This window comes from Cyprinus carpio, chromosome B14 (assembly GCF_018340385.1).
Source record: "Cyprinus carpio isolate SPL01 chromosome B14, ASM1834038v1, whole genome shotgun sequence".
Classification (NCBI taxonomy): Eukaryota; Metazoa; Chordata; class Actinopteri; order Cypriniformes; family Cyprinidae; genus Cyprinus; species Cyprinus carpio.
The window spans coordinates 15598507-15616533 of NC_056610.1; the positions used below are offsets into that span (position 1 = coordinate 15598507).

The 18027-nt window shown below is 36.5% G+C and overlaps 1 protein-coding gene across 1 annotated transcript; it reads right to left on the bottom strand.

Annotated features, from left to right (window-relative positions):
- Positions 1 to 743: 743 nt before the first annotated feature.
- On the bottom strand, positions 744 to 11355 carry LOC109088716 (alpha-1A adrenergic receptor-like). The gene is made up of 3 exons (XM_042738804.1): positions 11316 to 11355; positions 7490 to 8377; positions 744 to 1449 (listed from the first exon to the last, which is right to left on the bottom strand). Exons 1-3 carry the CDS (start codon positions 11353 to 11355, stop codon positions 974 to 976), a joined length of 1404 nt encoding a protein of 467 aa, XP_042594738.1. The 3' UTR covers positions 744 to 973.
- Positions 11356 to 18027: the final 6672 nt, after the last annotated feature.

Genomic DNA, 18027 nt, shown 5'->3' on the forward strand with positions numbered 1-18027 from the left:
CTTTTTGTTAATCATCTATGATGAAAAAGAATGTTTGTTTGCTAGAACAATATTTAAGTGTACTGTATATCTTAAAGACAGCTATACAACTTGAAAATCAGTAAGTAATTATTTCGTATTGGAAATTAATGAAAAATGTTCAGCACAATTGCTTTAATGCTGTGTTTGTTAAAGAATACCAGAGTATTCACACTGTGCTGTACATTAACACCAGGTTGTATATTAGATTTAAAGGGATACTCCACCCCAAAATGAACCCGTAAAAGCTCAGTTCGTCAATTTAAGATATTTTGGATGAAAACCTGGAGGCCTGTGACTGTCCCGTAGACTGCCAAGTAAATAACAGTGTCAAGGTCCATAAAAGGTATATATAAAGTGCAATCTGGGTTATATGAGCCATCAGACGTGCAATCTGGGTTATATGAGGCAATAGAAACACTTTTTGTAAGTGAAGAAAACAAAAATAACGACTTTCTTCAATAATTCCTTTATCAACGGTCTCTGTGTCTCTCGATATCACTGTATGCTGTGTATGCTTTTCTGTGTCATCCGCGATACCACTTACAGAAAGTGTTCCCATCACGTCATATAACCCAGATTGCACATCTGATGGCAGATGGAGTATTCTGACAATGACTTTCATACCTTTTTCTGGACTTTGACACTGTTATTTACTTGGCAGTCTATGGGGCAGTCACAGGCCTCCAGGTTTTCATCCAGAATATCTTTTGTGTTCCGAATTGTGTTCCGAAGACGAACGGAGCTTTTACAGGTTTGGAACGACTTGGGGGTAAGTGTTTGATGAAAAAAAAAATTAATTTTGGGGTGGAGTATCCCTTTAAATAGCTTAGAAAGAAATAGGATTTCTTAGTACTATTCTTGACCATAAAAATACTTAAGGCTACTGAAAAAACAAAAGTAGTCTTGTGCCACTTAAAGTTCAACATCCTCACTCTTTCAGTTGCTCTTGAGGCTAATTTCTGAAAGCAGCTTGATCTGGATTGCCTACAGACTGGGTTGGATCTTCCTCCACAGGCTCAAGATGATGATCCAAAGTACTCTCAGATAACACAGAAGGTGTCCTACTCCGGGCATGTTTGGGTCCGTCCTCCTGGAAATGCGACAGGCCTTTGGTATGATAACTAGGGCTGGGGCTGGCAGAGGACAGGGTTCTCTGGCTCCCATTTAGGTAACTACCATAGTTCACAGAGTCCTTTGAGTCCTGCCGTGAGTAGAAGGAGTTGATGTGCGAGCCCTGGTAGTTGTACGCTCTCCAACCTGGCCGTTTTCTGTGGTGACATCTGCATTTCAGGATGCGGATGAAAGCTAGCTTGAACTCCCGGCTGTAGCAGGGATAGATGATTGGATTCAGGCAGCTGTTGAAGTAACCAAGCCAGAAGATGATTTTGAAGATGGTTTCTGGAGGCCTCAGGCTGACATTGAATGCGACTGCAAGGAGAGAGTGCACATCGGTGAGGTTGAGTTTTATACACTAATATTGTAACATCAGTTTTCCAAGTTATTCAGATTATAAACTAGATTTACATGTAACTTTTAATCAAAAAGTTCTAGGAATTTGAAAATGACACCATCTCCAGAGAAAATGTAAGTTTTGAAGTGTCTTGAAGGTAACATTTTCTGTGATGCTGTGTGAAATTATAGGGACCTGAATAAACGTGGGCTTCTCTCTCTCTCATATAACGCTACATAACTGGTGTGCCCCCTGCTGGAACAATTCGTGACTGTTTGTGATTGTGCTCCCTGCTGATACAACTGGTGTTTCTTTTAAAGGTCTGTCATTTGCTTTAGAATCCAGCAGGTGGCAGCAATGCTTGCTTATCAAATTTTCTGCTTGTTGCTTGTTGAAAACGTTGAAACCAAAAATCTATCCAGATGTGAATAACATGTAAAAAAACAGAACAAAGTAAACCTAAAAACAAAATCTTACATTAATGAATATTTTATATTTTATGTCAATAAATGTTTTGTTTTTTCTTTTATTGAGAAATTGGAAATAATAATAAAATAAAATAAATAATAATAATTTAAAACTAAGTCCCAAGTGTTGCATTCCTGTGGGATAACACTATATGTACTCATGAAATAAATACTTCTTAATTACTATAATGAAACAGTACAAATAAGTTTTGTTTACTCTTTGATGGGAACTCAGAAGAAAGGGCATGTGATGCATTAGACACTGGTTATACACAATAAAGAGGGATGTTTGGATGATTAAGTTTATGCTTTTAGAAAGCGCAGAACTATGCCAATAAAGATAGCATTTCACTGTACATCTACACAGTTGGTTTTATGCTATTGATGTTATTCAATAAACAGCACAGAGATCATTTTAAAACAATTCATAGTGGCAATATAATAATAATAATAATAATAATAATAATAATAATAATAATAATAATAATAATAATAATAATAATAATAATAATTTAACAAACAAAGAACAAAATGCTTTGAAAAAACATTTCTAAATATTTTAATTGTCTGAATTTCTGATAATTACATTGAATATTTTAAGGAATATTCTTCCAAATTTGAAAAAGCAAGATAGATAGATAGATAGATAGACAGACAGACAGACAGACAGACAGATAGATAGTGTCTGATTGTTTAGACATGTTTGACATCTATAAAAATTCTTTGCAACTAAAATTATTTCCAGCCTTACATAGTAATGTAAATAAAAGTTTTTTGTTTTTTTTTCTTTCTTTCTTTTTTTCATAACCTACATGTAAGTCTAGAAATAACCTGTTGAGTTGAGTATCCAAGTGCATACATTTTCATTTGGCTGTTTAACAGTCCAACAGGACATATTAGTGCTGTCAAATCAATTAATCGCATCCAAAATAAAAGTTTGTGTTTATATAATATATATGTGTGTACTGTGTATTTTATATTTATATGTGTATATCAATACACATATACGTGTATATGTATATATGTGTGTGTGTGTGTGTGTGTGTGTGTCTCTTTATATACAGATATAAATATACACAGTAAACAGGTCCTTCTCAAAAAATTAGCATATTGTGAAAAAGTTCATTATTTTCCATAATGTAATGATAAAAATTAAACTTTCATATATTTTAGATTCATTGCACACCAACTGAAATATTTCAGGTCTTTTATTGTTTTAATACTGATGATTTTGGCATACAGCTCATGAAAACCCCAAATTCCTATCTCAAAAAATTAGCATATCATGAAAAGGTTCTCTAAACGAGCTATTAACCTAATCATCTGAATCAACTAATTAACTCTAAACACCTGCAAAAGATTCCTGAGGCTTTTGCAAAACTCCCAGCCTGGTTCATTACTCAAAACCGCAATCATGGGTAAGACTGCCGACCTGACTGCTGTCCAGAAGGCCATCATTGACACCCTCAAGCGAGAAGGTAAGACACAGAAAGAAATTTCTGAACGAATAGGCTTGTTCCCAGAGTGCTGTATCAAGGCACCTCAGTGGGAAGTCAGTGGGAAGGAAAAAGTGTGGCAAAAAAACGCTGCACAACGAGAAGAGGTGACCAGACCCTGAGGAAGATTGTGGAGAAGGACCGATTCCAGACCTTGGGGGACCTGCGGAAGCAGTGGACTGAGTCTGGAGTAGAAACATCCAGAGCCACCGTGCACAGGCGTGTGCTTTTGAACCAGAAACAGCGGCAGAAGCGCCTGACCTGGGCTACAGAGAAGCAGCACTGGACTGTTGCTCAGTGGTCCAAAGTACTTTTTTTTCGGATGAAAGCAAATTTTGCATGTCATTCGGAAATCAAGGTGCCAGAGTCTGGAGGAAGACTGGGGAGAAGGAAATGCCAAAATGCCTGAAGTCCAGTGTCAAGTACCCACAGTTAGTGATGGTCTGGGGTGCCATGTCAGCTGCTGGTGTTGGTCCACGGTGTTTTATCAAGGGCAGGGTCAATGCAGCTAGCTATCAGGAGATTTTGGAGCACTTCATGCTTCCATCTGCTGAAAAGCTTTATGGAGATGAAGATTTTGTTTTTCAGCACGACCTGGCACCTGCTCACAGTGCCAAAACCACTGGTAAATGGTTTACTGACCATGGTATCCCTGTGCTCAAATTGGCCTGCCAACTCTCCTGACCTGAACCCCATAGAGAATCTGTGGGATATTGTGAAGAGAAAGTTGAGAGACGCAAGACCCAACACTCTGGATGAGCTTAAGGCCGCTATCGAAGCATCCTGGGCCTCCATAACACCTCAGCAGTGCCACAGGCTGATTGTCTCCATGCTACGCCGCATTGAAGCAGTCATTTCTGCAAATGGATTCCCGACCAAGTATTGAGTGCATAACTGAACATAATTATTTGCAGGTTGACTTTTTTTATATTAAAAACACTTTTCTTTTATTGGTCGGATGAAATATGCTAATTTTTTGAGATAGGAATTTTGGGTTTTCATGAGCTGTATGCCAAAATCATCAGTATTAAAACAATAAAAGACCTGAAATATTTCAGTTGGTGTGCAATGAATCTAAAATATATGAAAGTTTAATTTTTATCATTACATTATGGAAAATAATGAACTTTTTCACAATATGCTAATTTTTTGAGAAGGACCTGTATATTTTATAAACACATTTTTTTTTATTTTGGATGCGATTAATAGTCTGATATACGAATGTATGAAAGCCTTTAAAAATCGGATATCTGCTGAAGCAGTTAATTAATAACCTGAATATAAATTGCTGCTTCTGTTTATTGTAAAAACAACATTTAGCAAGATTTCTAGAATAAGTTTCTTCACCCCCTTTTTCATTAAATTTCAGTGGTAGAGCTGTGGATTTTTAGACTGAGATCCCTGGTGTATAAAGCGGAGGCACCTCAATGCTGCAGCTCTAGTGCATTGACCCACTGCATTCAAAGTACCATGGGAACCATGAGACTTGGCTGAAAAAAAGAATTCATGAATGAAGGCCAAAAGAGAATATAAGTGACAATGATCTATTAGAAGGCTAACATTTCAAAAGAAGTCATGAATAGACCTTAAAAAGGCATTAATTAATGTTAGCAACACCAAAGCAGCTCACTCAATTAAATAGTAATAGTCTCATTATTCTGATTACTGCTCTTATCAAAGGACTTTCTAGAATGTAACTGTTCTAGAATAATAGGATTCCAAGAAGAAGCAAACAAGTTTGAGATATACTATTCACAGCCTTGCATCTGTTTTTCCAAATTGTATGCAGTCAAGTAGCTCACTGGGTTGTCTTGCATTGTCTAGTATGACAGTTTTGGAAAAATATCAACGATTTATGTGACATAACTTATAAACCTTGTTAGCATGTGTATCTTGTGTATTCTTTTCCTCAGCAATGAATGAGCCAAAATTATGAGCAGGTCTACTTAAGCTGTATTGCTAAATAGCTACATTATCTATTACATAAACATTAGCTACATTATTTATTACATTAATACATAGCCTACATAAATAAATAAAACGGCTGTAATAATATAGCTGTTTGCTTTCATTATGTTTTAAGTATAGATGCTTATTTTTGCCACACAATAAAAAGAAAAAAAAAAAGAAAAGAAAAAAGTCAATTGCAAGATGTGCAACTGCAAGGTATAAACTTGTTGTTCTGAACAGAAGAGTGAGAATAGTAAGATGAAAAGTTGCAATAACCCTTTTTTTTTCTTTGGTGGAAATAAAATGTAATTGCAAAAGTCTAAATTCTAAATGTCTACCTTTTTTTCAGAATATCTTCTGTGTTTGCATCTCAGAATTACAAGAAAAAAAATTTTGAATTGTGAAATAAAAAGTCACAACTATTGATTTGAGTTCAAATAATTTAAAAGTTTTAAAGTTTCCATGTAAACACAAACTGACATTGTTTAAACAGACTTGCTAACTTAAAACATCATATCATGATATATTCATGTAAAAATGACCTCTGTAGTAGCTACAATAATTCAGTACTGTAAAATCACTACTGTTTTCCACAAGTTTTTGTTTTCTAAAATTCAAAGAAAGCCACAGTTGCCTAATTATGTAGTAATTTCCAAGCTCCTGCCCTGCTGAGATAACCCTGTCAGGGACAGGAATGACTACTATGTTAATTCATTAATAATAACCTGCCTTTGAGTCTGAATGGCTGCGGTCAAGACCTCGTTCTCATATTCCCTGCTGTGACAGCCAAACGGCGGATGCCGCAGACCCCACACTGGGAGCCCCATGAGAGGGAGGAGGAAATAAAGTGCAAAAAGATTTATTCTGTCTTAACCTCTACTCTGTGGTCTTCCCACTGACCACAAATGTCCAGCTGCAGAAGGCTTAAGGGATAAATCACTTTTATGTATTTCATGTGGGTGTATAGGTGACTCAGTTTAGTTGAATAACATAACACAGAATGCATTCTTCCACTGTAATATAAGTTCATTTTCCTGAATATTATAACTTTTTAAAATTATTTTTGTTTTACTATTTTTTGTATGTTATTATTATAACCCTATAGGGATGTGAAAATCCTAATTGTTCTGTATTTTGTGTTGTTCCTGTAAACAGTATAGCAAGATTTATTTAAAATATTAAAAAAAAGAAACGTTTCTATTTGTCTTACCAAATTCTCAAGACATGTAATCAGTAGAGCAATTATAATGGTTCCTTATTTGTTAAGCATTAAATTAAACATTAACAATGATCACAACTTGTGAGGATTGTTTCATGTAAATTGATGTTTGCTAACGTTTCATAGACCCCAAGTAATGACATGAGAACAATATTGACAGGCATATGAAATATATAAGGCATCAGAGTGTATAAGGGCAAACAAAATGCAGGGCAGGATGTCATTACGAATTTAGAATTTTAAGAATGTCAATATTTGAACTAAAAAGTGTTATTTTCACTACTAACACTAGCTGAAATAATATAGCAATATCGTAAGTTGGTATGGTCTCCAAGCCTGGCCTAGCTGATCTGTTGGTCGGTTTTAAAGGCATTTTCCTACTAATTGGAAAGACTGGCATACGAGCTAGACCATATCAGACTGGTGTAATAATTTGTGCGTTTGTGTGTGTGTTCTCTAGATATATATTGTGTATCTGGGCTTTAAAAAGCTTTTAGAAACACAAGGGTATATTTAATAGACCTATATGTTGTTTGGGTAAGTAGTTTTTTAATTGGGAAAAGCTGTTATATGTTTTATTTATACAATTTATTAAAATATGTGCTTGCTAAAACAATAGTTAGATGTTTTTGTTACCTTAAGTTACCTTTTATGTTGATTTTCTGTTTCATATTGTTTTCCTGCTTAAAGAAAGAAAGCAGGTTTTGAGATGTTCAGGCTTAAAAAGACCAGCTTAAAAAAGAGCTAAGATCATTGTTATTTAATTTTGACAATTATTATTATTATTATTTTGTATTTATTTATTTTTATTTTGCTGATATGCTTCTCGTAAACAACATGGAGGGGAGGGGGGCAAATTGTGCAACCGTGTACGAGAAATACCTACCAATTGGTAAAGTGAGGAAGAATGGCAACCAGCACAACGTAAACATGCCAACCACAACCCCTAAGGTCTTAGCTGCTTTCTTTTCCCTGGAAAACTTCAGAAGTTTGACCGCCAGAGAATTCCTCGCCTGAGACGGGCGACCCTTGGCTGCCGCTCCGGGGTCCTCGTGCACCTGCGAACCCCTGTGAATCCTCAACGTTATTTCACCTGAATTCATAGTTTCCGTCTTCACGCCGGCTTCCAGATTCTTCGTTGTCCGTTTAGCCACCACATAGACACGACAGTACATGATTAGAATAACAATTAAGGGAATATAGAAGGAGCCGAGCGATGAGAAGAGCGCGTAAAAGGGTTCCTCGGTTATTACGCACACCTTGTCGTCCGGTGACGGAGGCTCCTTCCATCCTAGCAGTGGTCCGATGGAGATGACCAATGACAGGATCCATATCCCCAGCATGGCCAACAGAGCTCTGCGTCCTGTCACGATGTTGGGGTATTGCAAAGGATGACTCACTCCGATATAACGGTCAATGGAGATTACGCACAGACTCATGATGGACGCGGTGCAACATAACACATCAACCGCTGCCCAAGCATCACAGAAAATCCTCCCGAACACCCAGTAACCCAATATTTCCAATGTGGCTGATACGGGTAACACAGTTGTGCCAAGGAGCAGGTCGGCAATAGCGAGATTAACGATGAAATAGTTAGTTGGAGATCGCAGGTGCCTATTGCACACCACTGACAGTATCACCAAGATGTTTCCAGCCACAGCGAAGATAATGAAAGCCCCCAAAGCCAAGCCGAGCGGGACGGCACGGGACAGGAGGAGAGGCTCGAGTTCTGTGCCATTTAACTCGGAAGAGTTTGAAAACTTCGCTGACCCTCACGCATCCAAGGAACCGCTTCCCCAAGACTGTGTGACTTCATCTTCATTTTGTTGGTTCAGTTTGGCGAAAAATAAACTCCATTGCTGACACGTTGGTTGGCTGCTTTAGTCAGGTTGCTGTTAAACGAGTTACTGATGAGCAATGATGTCATTCTGATGCTCTCATGTAATGTGAAAACAAGAGTCTCTGTCTCAGGGGTAAAGCGTTAATACCGCCCATTCCTGCTTCAGTCCAAACTCTGAGTAAATGTTGATTTATTGATTTAATGATTTATTGATTTTTTTAAACAGAGAAGTACTGAAAAGGGAGGCTGTGAAATGTCTTACACTTTTAAATAATATTTTCATATTGGTCTGCAAACTCAAGTTTACACTGATGGTATACAAATTGGCGCAGAAAAAAAAAATTCAGAAATTGGAAGTAAATTTTACAATTACAAAGAAACAGCAAGTAACATTAAAATAAATATGACATTTTGAAGTAGGGAAACTGAAACTAAATAGTAGTATAAAAGTGTAACAATAGAAAAACATACAAAATGGGCTAACAACAGACAGAAAATGATTTTTTTTTGTTGTTGCAATTTTTTATTATTATTATTAATTATACTGAAGTGTGTCAGTTAAAATGCAGTAGGTAGAAATTTGCACTCCAAAAAAAAAAAAAAAAAAAAAAATTCTTCAGAGTCATTGGTTATCTACTGCAAGAACCTGTTTTAATAATTAAATCTACATCTGAAATTTTTAATGGCCATGTGGTTATCGCCTACTTTTATTTTATTTTTTTTCACCTTTTTTAAGCCATCAAGGAAAATTCAAGTGTACAAGAACATTGTGTAAAGCATGCAGTAAACTAGTGTGACATCACAGGTTGTTTTCTGTATAAAAGCTTTATATTTTACACTTGAACCCAGACAAAACCACATAAACATGTGACTTTTGTTACAAAATTTTGTCTCACGCAATGCCTTTATTATCTCCTGTGGAGTCTGAAGATGAGCTCATTGGGTTGGAGGCATGAGGTTTTAATCCCCAAGTGTGCCAGGAATAGAGAGCCTTCTTAGGTCCTTGTTATAACATGTTTTTTTAGGTCCTTGTTATAAAAATTGATTCAGAATTCAGTATTTATTTATTTATTTTATGTTCCATTTAACTCATAGATTTTATCAGCTCATGCATTCCCTGTAAACTGAACCCACATACTTGGTGTTGCTAGGATCATGTTGTAAAGAAACTCCCAAAGGTGTCCGATATTGCTTCGTATTTAAAAAAAAAATACATAATGATACATAATGATATGATATTTAGTGAACAGGCATCTATATATATATATATATATATATATATATATATATATATATATATATATATATATATATATGATCATAAAGCTAATTTCTTAATATACCTTTAACATTTTGCTGACAAAAATGTTTCTACATGGGTTTAAAGAAAGGTGTATTACATGTACAAGCACAATAATTAATTAAAAATCAAAATGACTGAAAAAGCAGTATAAAATTATATTCACAAGACTGGAATTTCACATCAAAGCTGCAATGGTTCGTCTTCAGGCTGCGATTTTTGAATGTGTGCAGCATTTGAATGTTTTTGGTTTGTGACAAATCACATGGTTTTGATCACATGATTTGTATTTTTTGGTATAAATTATTGCTTTATAGCAAAAAATAAAATAAATAAATAAATAAATAAAAGAATCTGCTTTTTCCAGTCTTTTTTTTTTTTTTTTTTTTTTTTTCTCCAAACTCTTGGGAATGAGATAAGTCAGAGATTAATAAAACATGGTGCGCTTTCTTTAATACAGATTAATCCTAGTTGGAGGTGTTTCCAGTGTAGAATCTTCTTTGACAGTGCAATATAGTCCATGCCGAGGGTTAATCTTTTTCCAGGAAACCTGCCCATACATATTAATTAAGCTCCCGTTGTTCTTCATGTCAGAGTGCTTTTATTACGATTAGGGGTTTATATGTAGATGGAACATCTGAGTCCTGATTAGAGGATATTTTTGAATTCTTGAATCAGACACTATCAGGTACATTTAATACTTGGCATTAGGGAGCATCCATGTGCAAAGTACCTCCTGTGTCCATTTTCAGAGAACATATTCAGATAGAGATATTTCTGGTTGTCCATGCACCTGGAAGGCGTTTTGTTTGGCAAGGGAACATTGCAACCCCCTGACCTCCCTGGTTATTAATCAAACCCATGGCATCTACTGGTGCCCAAAATAAGAACACAAATCCATTCACTTAAAATCAGTTTACGATGCCTTGAGATAACTCTGAAAATAATATTTTTTCTAAACATTGCTCACATAACATAGTCTTATATAGAGTTAAGGTGGTATTGAGTGGCTTTAAATGGAAATAGACTAACTGACTTAAAAGCCTGGGGGAGAACGGCAGCTCGGACATTATAATCTTCCCTGCAGGAGACAGATGATCAAACCCTAGTGTTTCATTGATTCTTAAAGTGATAGTTTATCCAAAATGAAAATTCTGTCCTTATTTACTCACCGTTATGTTATACTATTTTTCCTTGGGGACACAAAATAGTTTTTTCATTTTTAGTGACAGGTCTTAATGACCATCATAGTAAACATCATAAAAGACAATTTTCAAAATAGAGTTATTTGGTATAAAAGAATGTTCTGTGTTCTTTTACAGAACAGATCAAATACATCTCCATCATCAGTTAGAGTAAACTATGTGATTGCTTGTTTACAGCAAGTCAGCTATATTTGACTTCAGTAGTCTATGTTCTCTTGTTTTGGGTTTTGAAATATGTAAGCATGTCAAGCTTAAGCATAGATGAGAGGAGTTTTTAACTGACGCTAGGGACTTTTTAATACCCAAATCATCAGACTGTGGGAACTAAGAATGCATCACCTTCTCTACGGCATGGGGAAAGTACCCGAGCTGAGAAAGGGGACGTGCCACTCCCTCTGGGCCATGATATAGACTTAAATGCCTTATCAGTTAGGGATTTGACTTTTTCCCATGAGGTTTAGTTTACTATACATATGATATTTAAAATAATTTTTCTGACCTTCTTGGTCTTGATGAATGATTTAGGACCAGGTCCGTTCTGGTTAATTAGCATTTGAGTATTTCATAAACATCAGGCACTTTTATATCGCAGAGGTTGATTTTTATTGAAACAAACATAATTCAATCTTAAAATTGTCATGGAGACTTTTCACCATGCCTTCATCATTTATTTTGGCTTCTTTTTTAAATGTAATTTATGTATGCATTTTATTGTTCTAACCTTATTCCAAAGCTTTAGAATAATATTAAATATAAGATGTGATGTGTAAAGAAATACAAAGGTAAATATCATATAATATTTTACATCTCAATAATATATCTAAATTACGACCTATTACAACCCATTACGACCCCATGGTTGTTCTGCACACTTAATAAACAAGCTCCAGCTGGTCCAAAATTCAGCAGCTAGAGTTTTTTCTAGAACCAGGAAGTATGACCATAATAGCCCGGTTCTGTCAACACTGCACTGGCTACTTATTAAATATCATATACATTTTAAAATCTTGCTAATAACTTATAAAGCCCTGAATAGTTCAGCACCTCACTATTTGAGCGAACTCTTATTGCATTATAGTCCTCCACATCTGTGCATTCTCAAAACTCTGGCAATTTGATAATACCTATTAAAATCAACTGCGGATGGCAGATCCTTTTCCTAGTTAGCTCCCAAACTCTGGAACAATCTACCTAACACTGTTCGGGAGGCAGACAAACTCTGTCAGCTTAAATCAAGATCTCTTAAACCCATATCTCTTTAACCGGGCTTACACATAACACACTATTTCTATTATTCAAATCTGTTAAAGGATTGTTAGTTTGCATTAATTAGGTCAACCGGAACTGGGAACACTTTCCATAACACACTATGTACTACGCTAATATAAGTATGTTTCTTTCTTAATCCAAGGTCACATTAGCCACCAGATCCAGACTGTAACCAGATCAGATGGTCACTGCAATCACCCGGATCAAGCCATATCAGTCCAGATGTTGGATCAGCACCTAGAGATGCCCTCGACCGCCCTAAATGTCAGCAGAGACCATGTCAACTAGATGAACAGACAAAACCCCTTCGAAGACCTTGTCACTTAGACGGCCACCAGGACAAGACCACGGGAACCAGATGAGTCCTCTGCACACTAGAACCTAGAATTAAACTGCTGGTTTCGTCTGACCAGAGGACAACAGCACACTATTTTGACACATTATGTCCGTTTAATACTGTAAAGCTGCTTTGACACAATCTGCATTGTAAAAAGCTCTATATAAATAAAGGGGACATGACATGACTTGACTTGATTTTTATTTATTTATTTATTTCAGCCTATAGTTAGCCTATATCAAGAGATTCCTTCCACTCCTACTTTCATTACTTAGCTTCTGACAAGTAATGCTGTGATGAGCACTGAACTGCTTTAGTCGAAATGCAAATCTTTTTCCTCTTAGCTAGAAAGGTTCATATTAAAAGGGTGTCAGATTAATGTTGAAATCTTAACATGTCTCTTTTTCATTGTATTTTGTTGTGCTTCAGACTGTGAGATACTCTTGAGAGCTCCAGGAATAGGCAAACCTTCAGCGCTGTTACAGCTCTCTAAGCCACCATAACATTTCTACACGTTGACATTTATTAAAATGTATATGATTTATCTCAACAAAACCTTCGGAAGCTAAAGTGCAGTAAACATAAATTAACCTTCACTTTCAGAAATAAAGTCCCTGTGCAAGCTACATTATGCAGATTTCACACAAAGACTCCACATAACTCTATCTAATATAAAGCATGTCATTTTAACATTTCCTTTGTGCGAAAATAAAATGGCTAGGGGCATGTAATAAAACCTTGTCTGTGGTATTTCTTTTTGCAAAGTGCACCTTTGTAAAATCATGTTCAAATGCCTTAAGTACAGCCAGCCTTGTTGTGTCTCAAGGGTAAAATGCTCTTTAGCACCGTGCTCTTTGGCCATGGTGTTCGCGTTGCACTTTTTTTTAAACCCTGGCATCTTTGCAGACCTCTCGATGTGGCTTTACCCTCCATCTCAGGTCAAACAGACACCAACACAGTTTTGTTACAGACATGATGTGGATCCCAAGAGACACAAATCTCATTTACACTTCAAGGAGGAAGTCTCAGGCAGCTCGGGCTGAACATGCCCTCGTGCTCTTAGTGTCAGCTATGCTTGCCTGAATTACAGTTAGTCTGAGCTGACGGCTGTGACAGGAAAGAAAGAGGGCTTTCTGGAAGAAACAGCCTGTCTGAAATATGCGTCGGGGTACATTAGTGTTTGTGCCTTTTGGATGCCGTTGAAGAGTGGAAAAGAAGCGGTGTAGACTAAAGGTGCTAACGGAACATTTATGGCTGTGCTGTGAATTTTCATGGGCAAAATCCAGTTATTTCAACAGGAATCCATGTGATCTGCAATAGTTTGAAATATTTGCCTATGTAGATTTTACACTGAGTTCAAGTTGGTCAAACTTCATCCTAACTTCATCCTAACTCTTCATCCTAACTGATTTGGAGAATTTTAGCATTTCCTCACTATTGGATCCTCTGGCAGTGAATGGGTGCCATCAGAATGAGAGTTCAAACAGCTGATAAAAACATCACAAAAATCCACAAGTAATCCACATTACGTTTTTTTTTTTCACTGAAAAAGTTGTCTTGTCTGAATCAGGAGAGAAATATGCACAGATCAAGTACTGTTTATGAGGAAAAACAGCTTAAAACAGTTCTAAAAATATGTCGGTTGGACTTTTTCATTGGAGAAAGTGTTATCATGGACTCATATTTTGGTCAGGAGTGTTGAAAGTCAAAACAAACAAGCAGCTTTTAACTCCACAATATATTAACTGATGGACCGAAGATTTTTTTGACCAAAACTTTTTTTTAACTGTTTATTAACTCAGGTCAAAAAAAGATTTTGGACCTGAACTAGTGAACAGTTGTATTTTCATTATCAACATTCGCTATAGGACCTTATTGTAAATTGTTACCACTTCAGACATAGCTAAACTATTGACAATGGACAAAGGACCTTTTTTGCTAACACAATTTCTCTAATGTGACCACCACTCTATTGTCTTGTCCATGTGACACACAGTATCTGAAAGAAAGAAAAGCAAGCAAGAGCTTGAAGGGCAGTGGTATGGTCAAAGTAAAGCTTCCATCTCCCTTAGGCCTAACTCAGTGTGAGCCTTTTACTAGAAGTTGTATAATATACATGGTTACATTGTGAAAAGCTGAATGTAAAACACATGGTGTCTTTATCTGTTGTGGCTGAGGTAGGAATCCAGTCTTTGAAAGCAGCATTCATCTTGGTAGGGAGGAACTAATGCCAGCGACTTGATTTAACCTGTACTCTTTTCAAGTGTACTCTGGCAAATCAAAGCATCTTTCATGCTGGGATTCTCTCTTAAAAAGTTTTTACATTGTTTACGTTTCATATAAGTTCAATTTTAGAATCTTTTGATCAATTTGATGTTTATATGGATAAAATAATATTTCTACATGCCTTTAACCCTTAAATGCATACCTTGGGTCTTTAGCGACACAGGACATGATTCTCTACCCTTTCTTTCCTTCATTTTTTTTTTAAGTGAGACATCAACTTTCAAAGTATTTCTCAATCAGTCTCTTACAATCAGTCTCTGACAATGACAGCGATACATTCATCTGCCCAAATTGAACCCTTTTAAGTTTCAAAAGGTAATGAAATGCTTTATTTTATTCTTCTGTAATTGTTCTTAAAATATCAAGAGAGTTTCTTGCTATTGCAGCAGTTAGAGATCCATCCGTGCTGGATATATAGGTCCGGGTCGCTAAAGACCAGAATATGTAATAATGGTTGGCAAAACATGCATGCATTTAAGGGTTAAACCTTTTTGATTATGTTAATACATGGTTTTGAGTAGATTAAAAAGTGATATACAAGCACTGGGAGCTGGTTGTGCCAAGAATAGTCTGTTCTGGTCTGTTTTTTTATATTCTCAACAGTGAGGACACAGGCAAGTTGCTGAGAGCACAGAGGGACACTCAACGCTTTCTGAATAACTTGATTTAACAACATACTCGAACTCCTCAGGGAACAGTAGTGCAAACAAGGTTGTTTAGGACTTCCTGTGTGTCTGAGTTATAGAAACACAGGATTTTTTTTTTTCTCTCAAATTGTCATAATCGGTTTGAGTGTCCTCTGCTGTCTGTGTAAGGTGGTTGGTGTGATCGAGTTATTTGTTTGACAAGTATGTGTTATGAAGTAAATCTTCCTTTTATTCCAAATAAACTGTACTCACAGAAGCTTATGTTATTCCGCCGCATATTCATCACTTTGAGAGAAATGCATTCTTTGGAAACGAGTGGTAAAGCCATGGTTTACATAACATACTTAATCTGTGTACAACATGCTTATGGGAGCAGAGTGACATCCGCTGCAATTGATCTTTAGATATTCTGGGAGCAAACAAGTGACAGAGGCTGAATGGACATTTAAGGAAATGTATAAACATCCCTGGAAGAAGAGGAGTGGGGATGGCTCTCTTGATATCTGTTTGTGCCAAGATCTAAATCCAAAGGGGGAAGGAGAGATATTTTCATCGTGAGAAATGTTAATTGTCTTGAGACCCCTCAGTCTGGACATAATGAGGATAATGCTTTCTCCTGCTCATCTTCTTCATTTTTTCTTCCTCTCTATATGAATATAGCCGTTTTAAATGCAGTGCTTCTTATAAATAATATGCAGTGTCCAATATTTGAATCAATGCTTCTATTAAAGTGGTGTGCCTAAAAAGTTGAAACAAATAATTGACAATTACCTGCAATTATTAATCAAAAGAAGCAAAACCTGATTAGTCAGAGATCATGCTGGATAGATAAAAAAAAAACTATGCTCTTTAATGTGCACAATGCTTCCATCTAGTGGCAATATTGTTATCTATCTATCTATCTATCTATCTAATAGATTCACATTTTGTATTTTATAAAGTATGGAAAAGGAAAGAAGGAATGTAAAAGTAAACTTTTATTAGGACAAAAAAAGAAGAAAAGAAGAAGAAAAAATAAATAAAAATCCACAGATTTTCATAACAGTCTGTTTCCTTTGATATTTGATCTTCTTATTCTGAGTAGTTCTAGGTGTCCTCTTTGGCAGCATGACAGCATTTCACAGACACAGACTAATGAGTCTCCTGCAGCCAATCAGAGGAAGGTAGCCCATGACATCTGGGAGCATATCAGTAAATTCAGGGCACATGCGATGCTCTCTGGGAGAACCAGTCATTTCATCCTTTCAATCTTTAGATCTTTTTCATTCTCCACCTTTGTTGCACTGGGATTGTCTGATGTTTAGAATGCAGTTCACCAGACCAACTTCATACCATTGCTCTCAGTCCTGTTTTCCCTACTCCTGAACTTCCTCCATATTTGGCAGCACGCTCATGAAGCCATCAAGACCCATGACATTTAATCAGAGGCGTAGAAATAGGGCAGGCAATTGCCTGGGGCCCCGCATTTTGAGGGGACCCCCGACAGCTGACCATTTGAACAATCAGAAATGTCATTATTAATAAAACATGGAGCAATATATCTGCATCCCCCCTAGGGGACCCCCTCTCGCGTTACACTGGATATGCTTGCTTTTTCCTTGTGATGCGTGGACTGCCGTTTTCAAACTGGCATGCTTACTCGTGCATTTGCAAATTTAAACATGAAGAGGACTTATCAGTCTGCAGCCAGAAAAAATCAAGAAGAGGAGGAAAAGAGGAAACATGACAGCGGTAAATGATGGAGATAAGACTGACTTAAGGATACTTATATAACAAACAAATGTTATCGTTGTTAATTCCAGCTGATTTTCATTTAATTATTTGCAAGATGAATTACTGGTAATAGTCCAATAACTATCAGGGTTATTGGGAAACAGGTTAGCTAGGGTTGCACTTAGCAGCAGCATATTATATAGTGTTTAGCAGGTATTAATATAAGCTGTAATAGAATAGGCCTAGGTGGTAACGGGAAAGATGTGCACATCACCACATCACCGCTTGGCAAGATTCTGTACCAGTGATGCAAACTTGTCACCTTTCTGTGAAATTCGTTTTGAATTCAAAATGGGTTAGGTTTAGGGTTAGGGTTAGGGTTAGGTGGGTTAGGGTTAATTTTTGTTTTTGCAAGTTTGCGTAGTTCTACATGCTCACATATCTTCCTATTATAATAAAAAAAGAAAAAAAAAGAAAGCATACATGGTGTAAATAAGATATTCATTGTGTAGTTGATTATATGAGGAGTTTTTGCGTGAATAAGTTCCGCCATATAATGATAAAAATCCACCCAGTGTTTTTTTTTTTTTTTTTATCTACTAAAATCTTTACCCGTTTCTCAAATCAAGCCGATCTCAGATGCCTGTCTTTGTGACGTCACACAACCAGGCCCCTCCCATGATAGTTTGATTGAAAGTAATTTTTTAGCACAGACTGGACTGGCGTCTTACCTTAGACCCGTCCTGAGTGAGCTGTCATCAGTCTGCCATTGTTTCGACACCGGACCAGATGTAGACAAGAATGTTTCCTAAGCGACTGAGGTG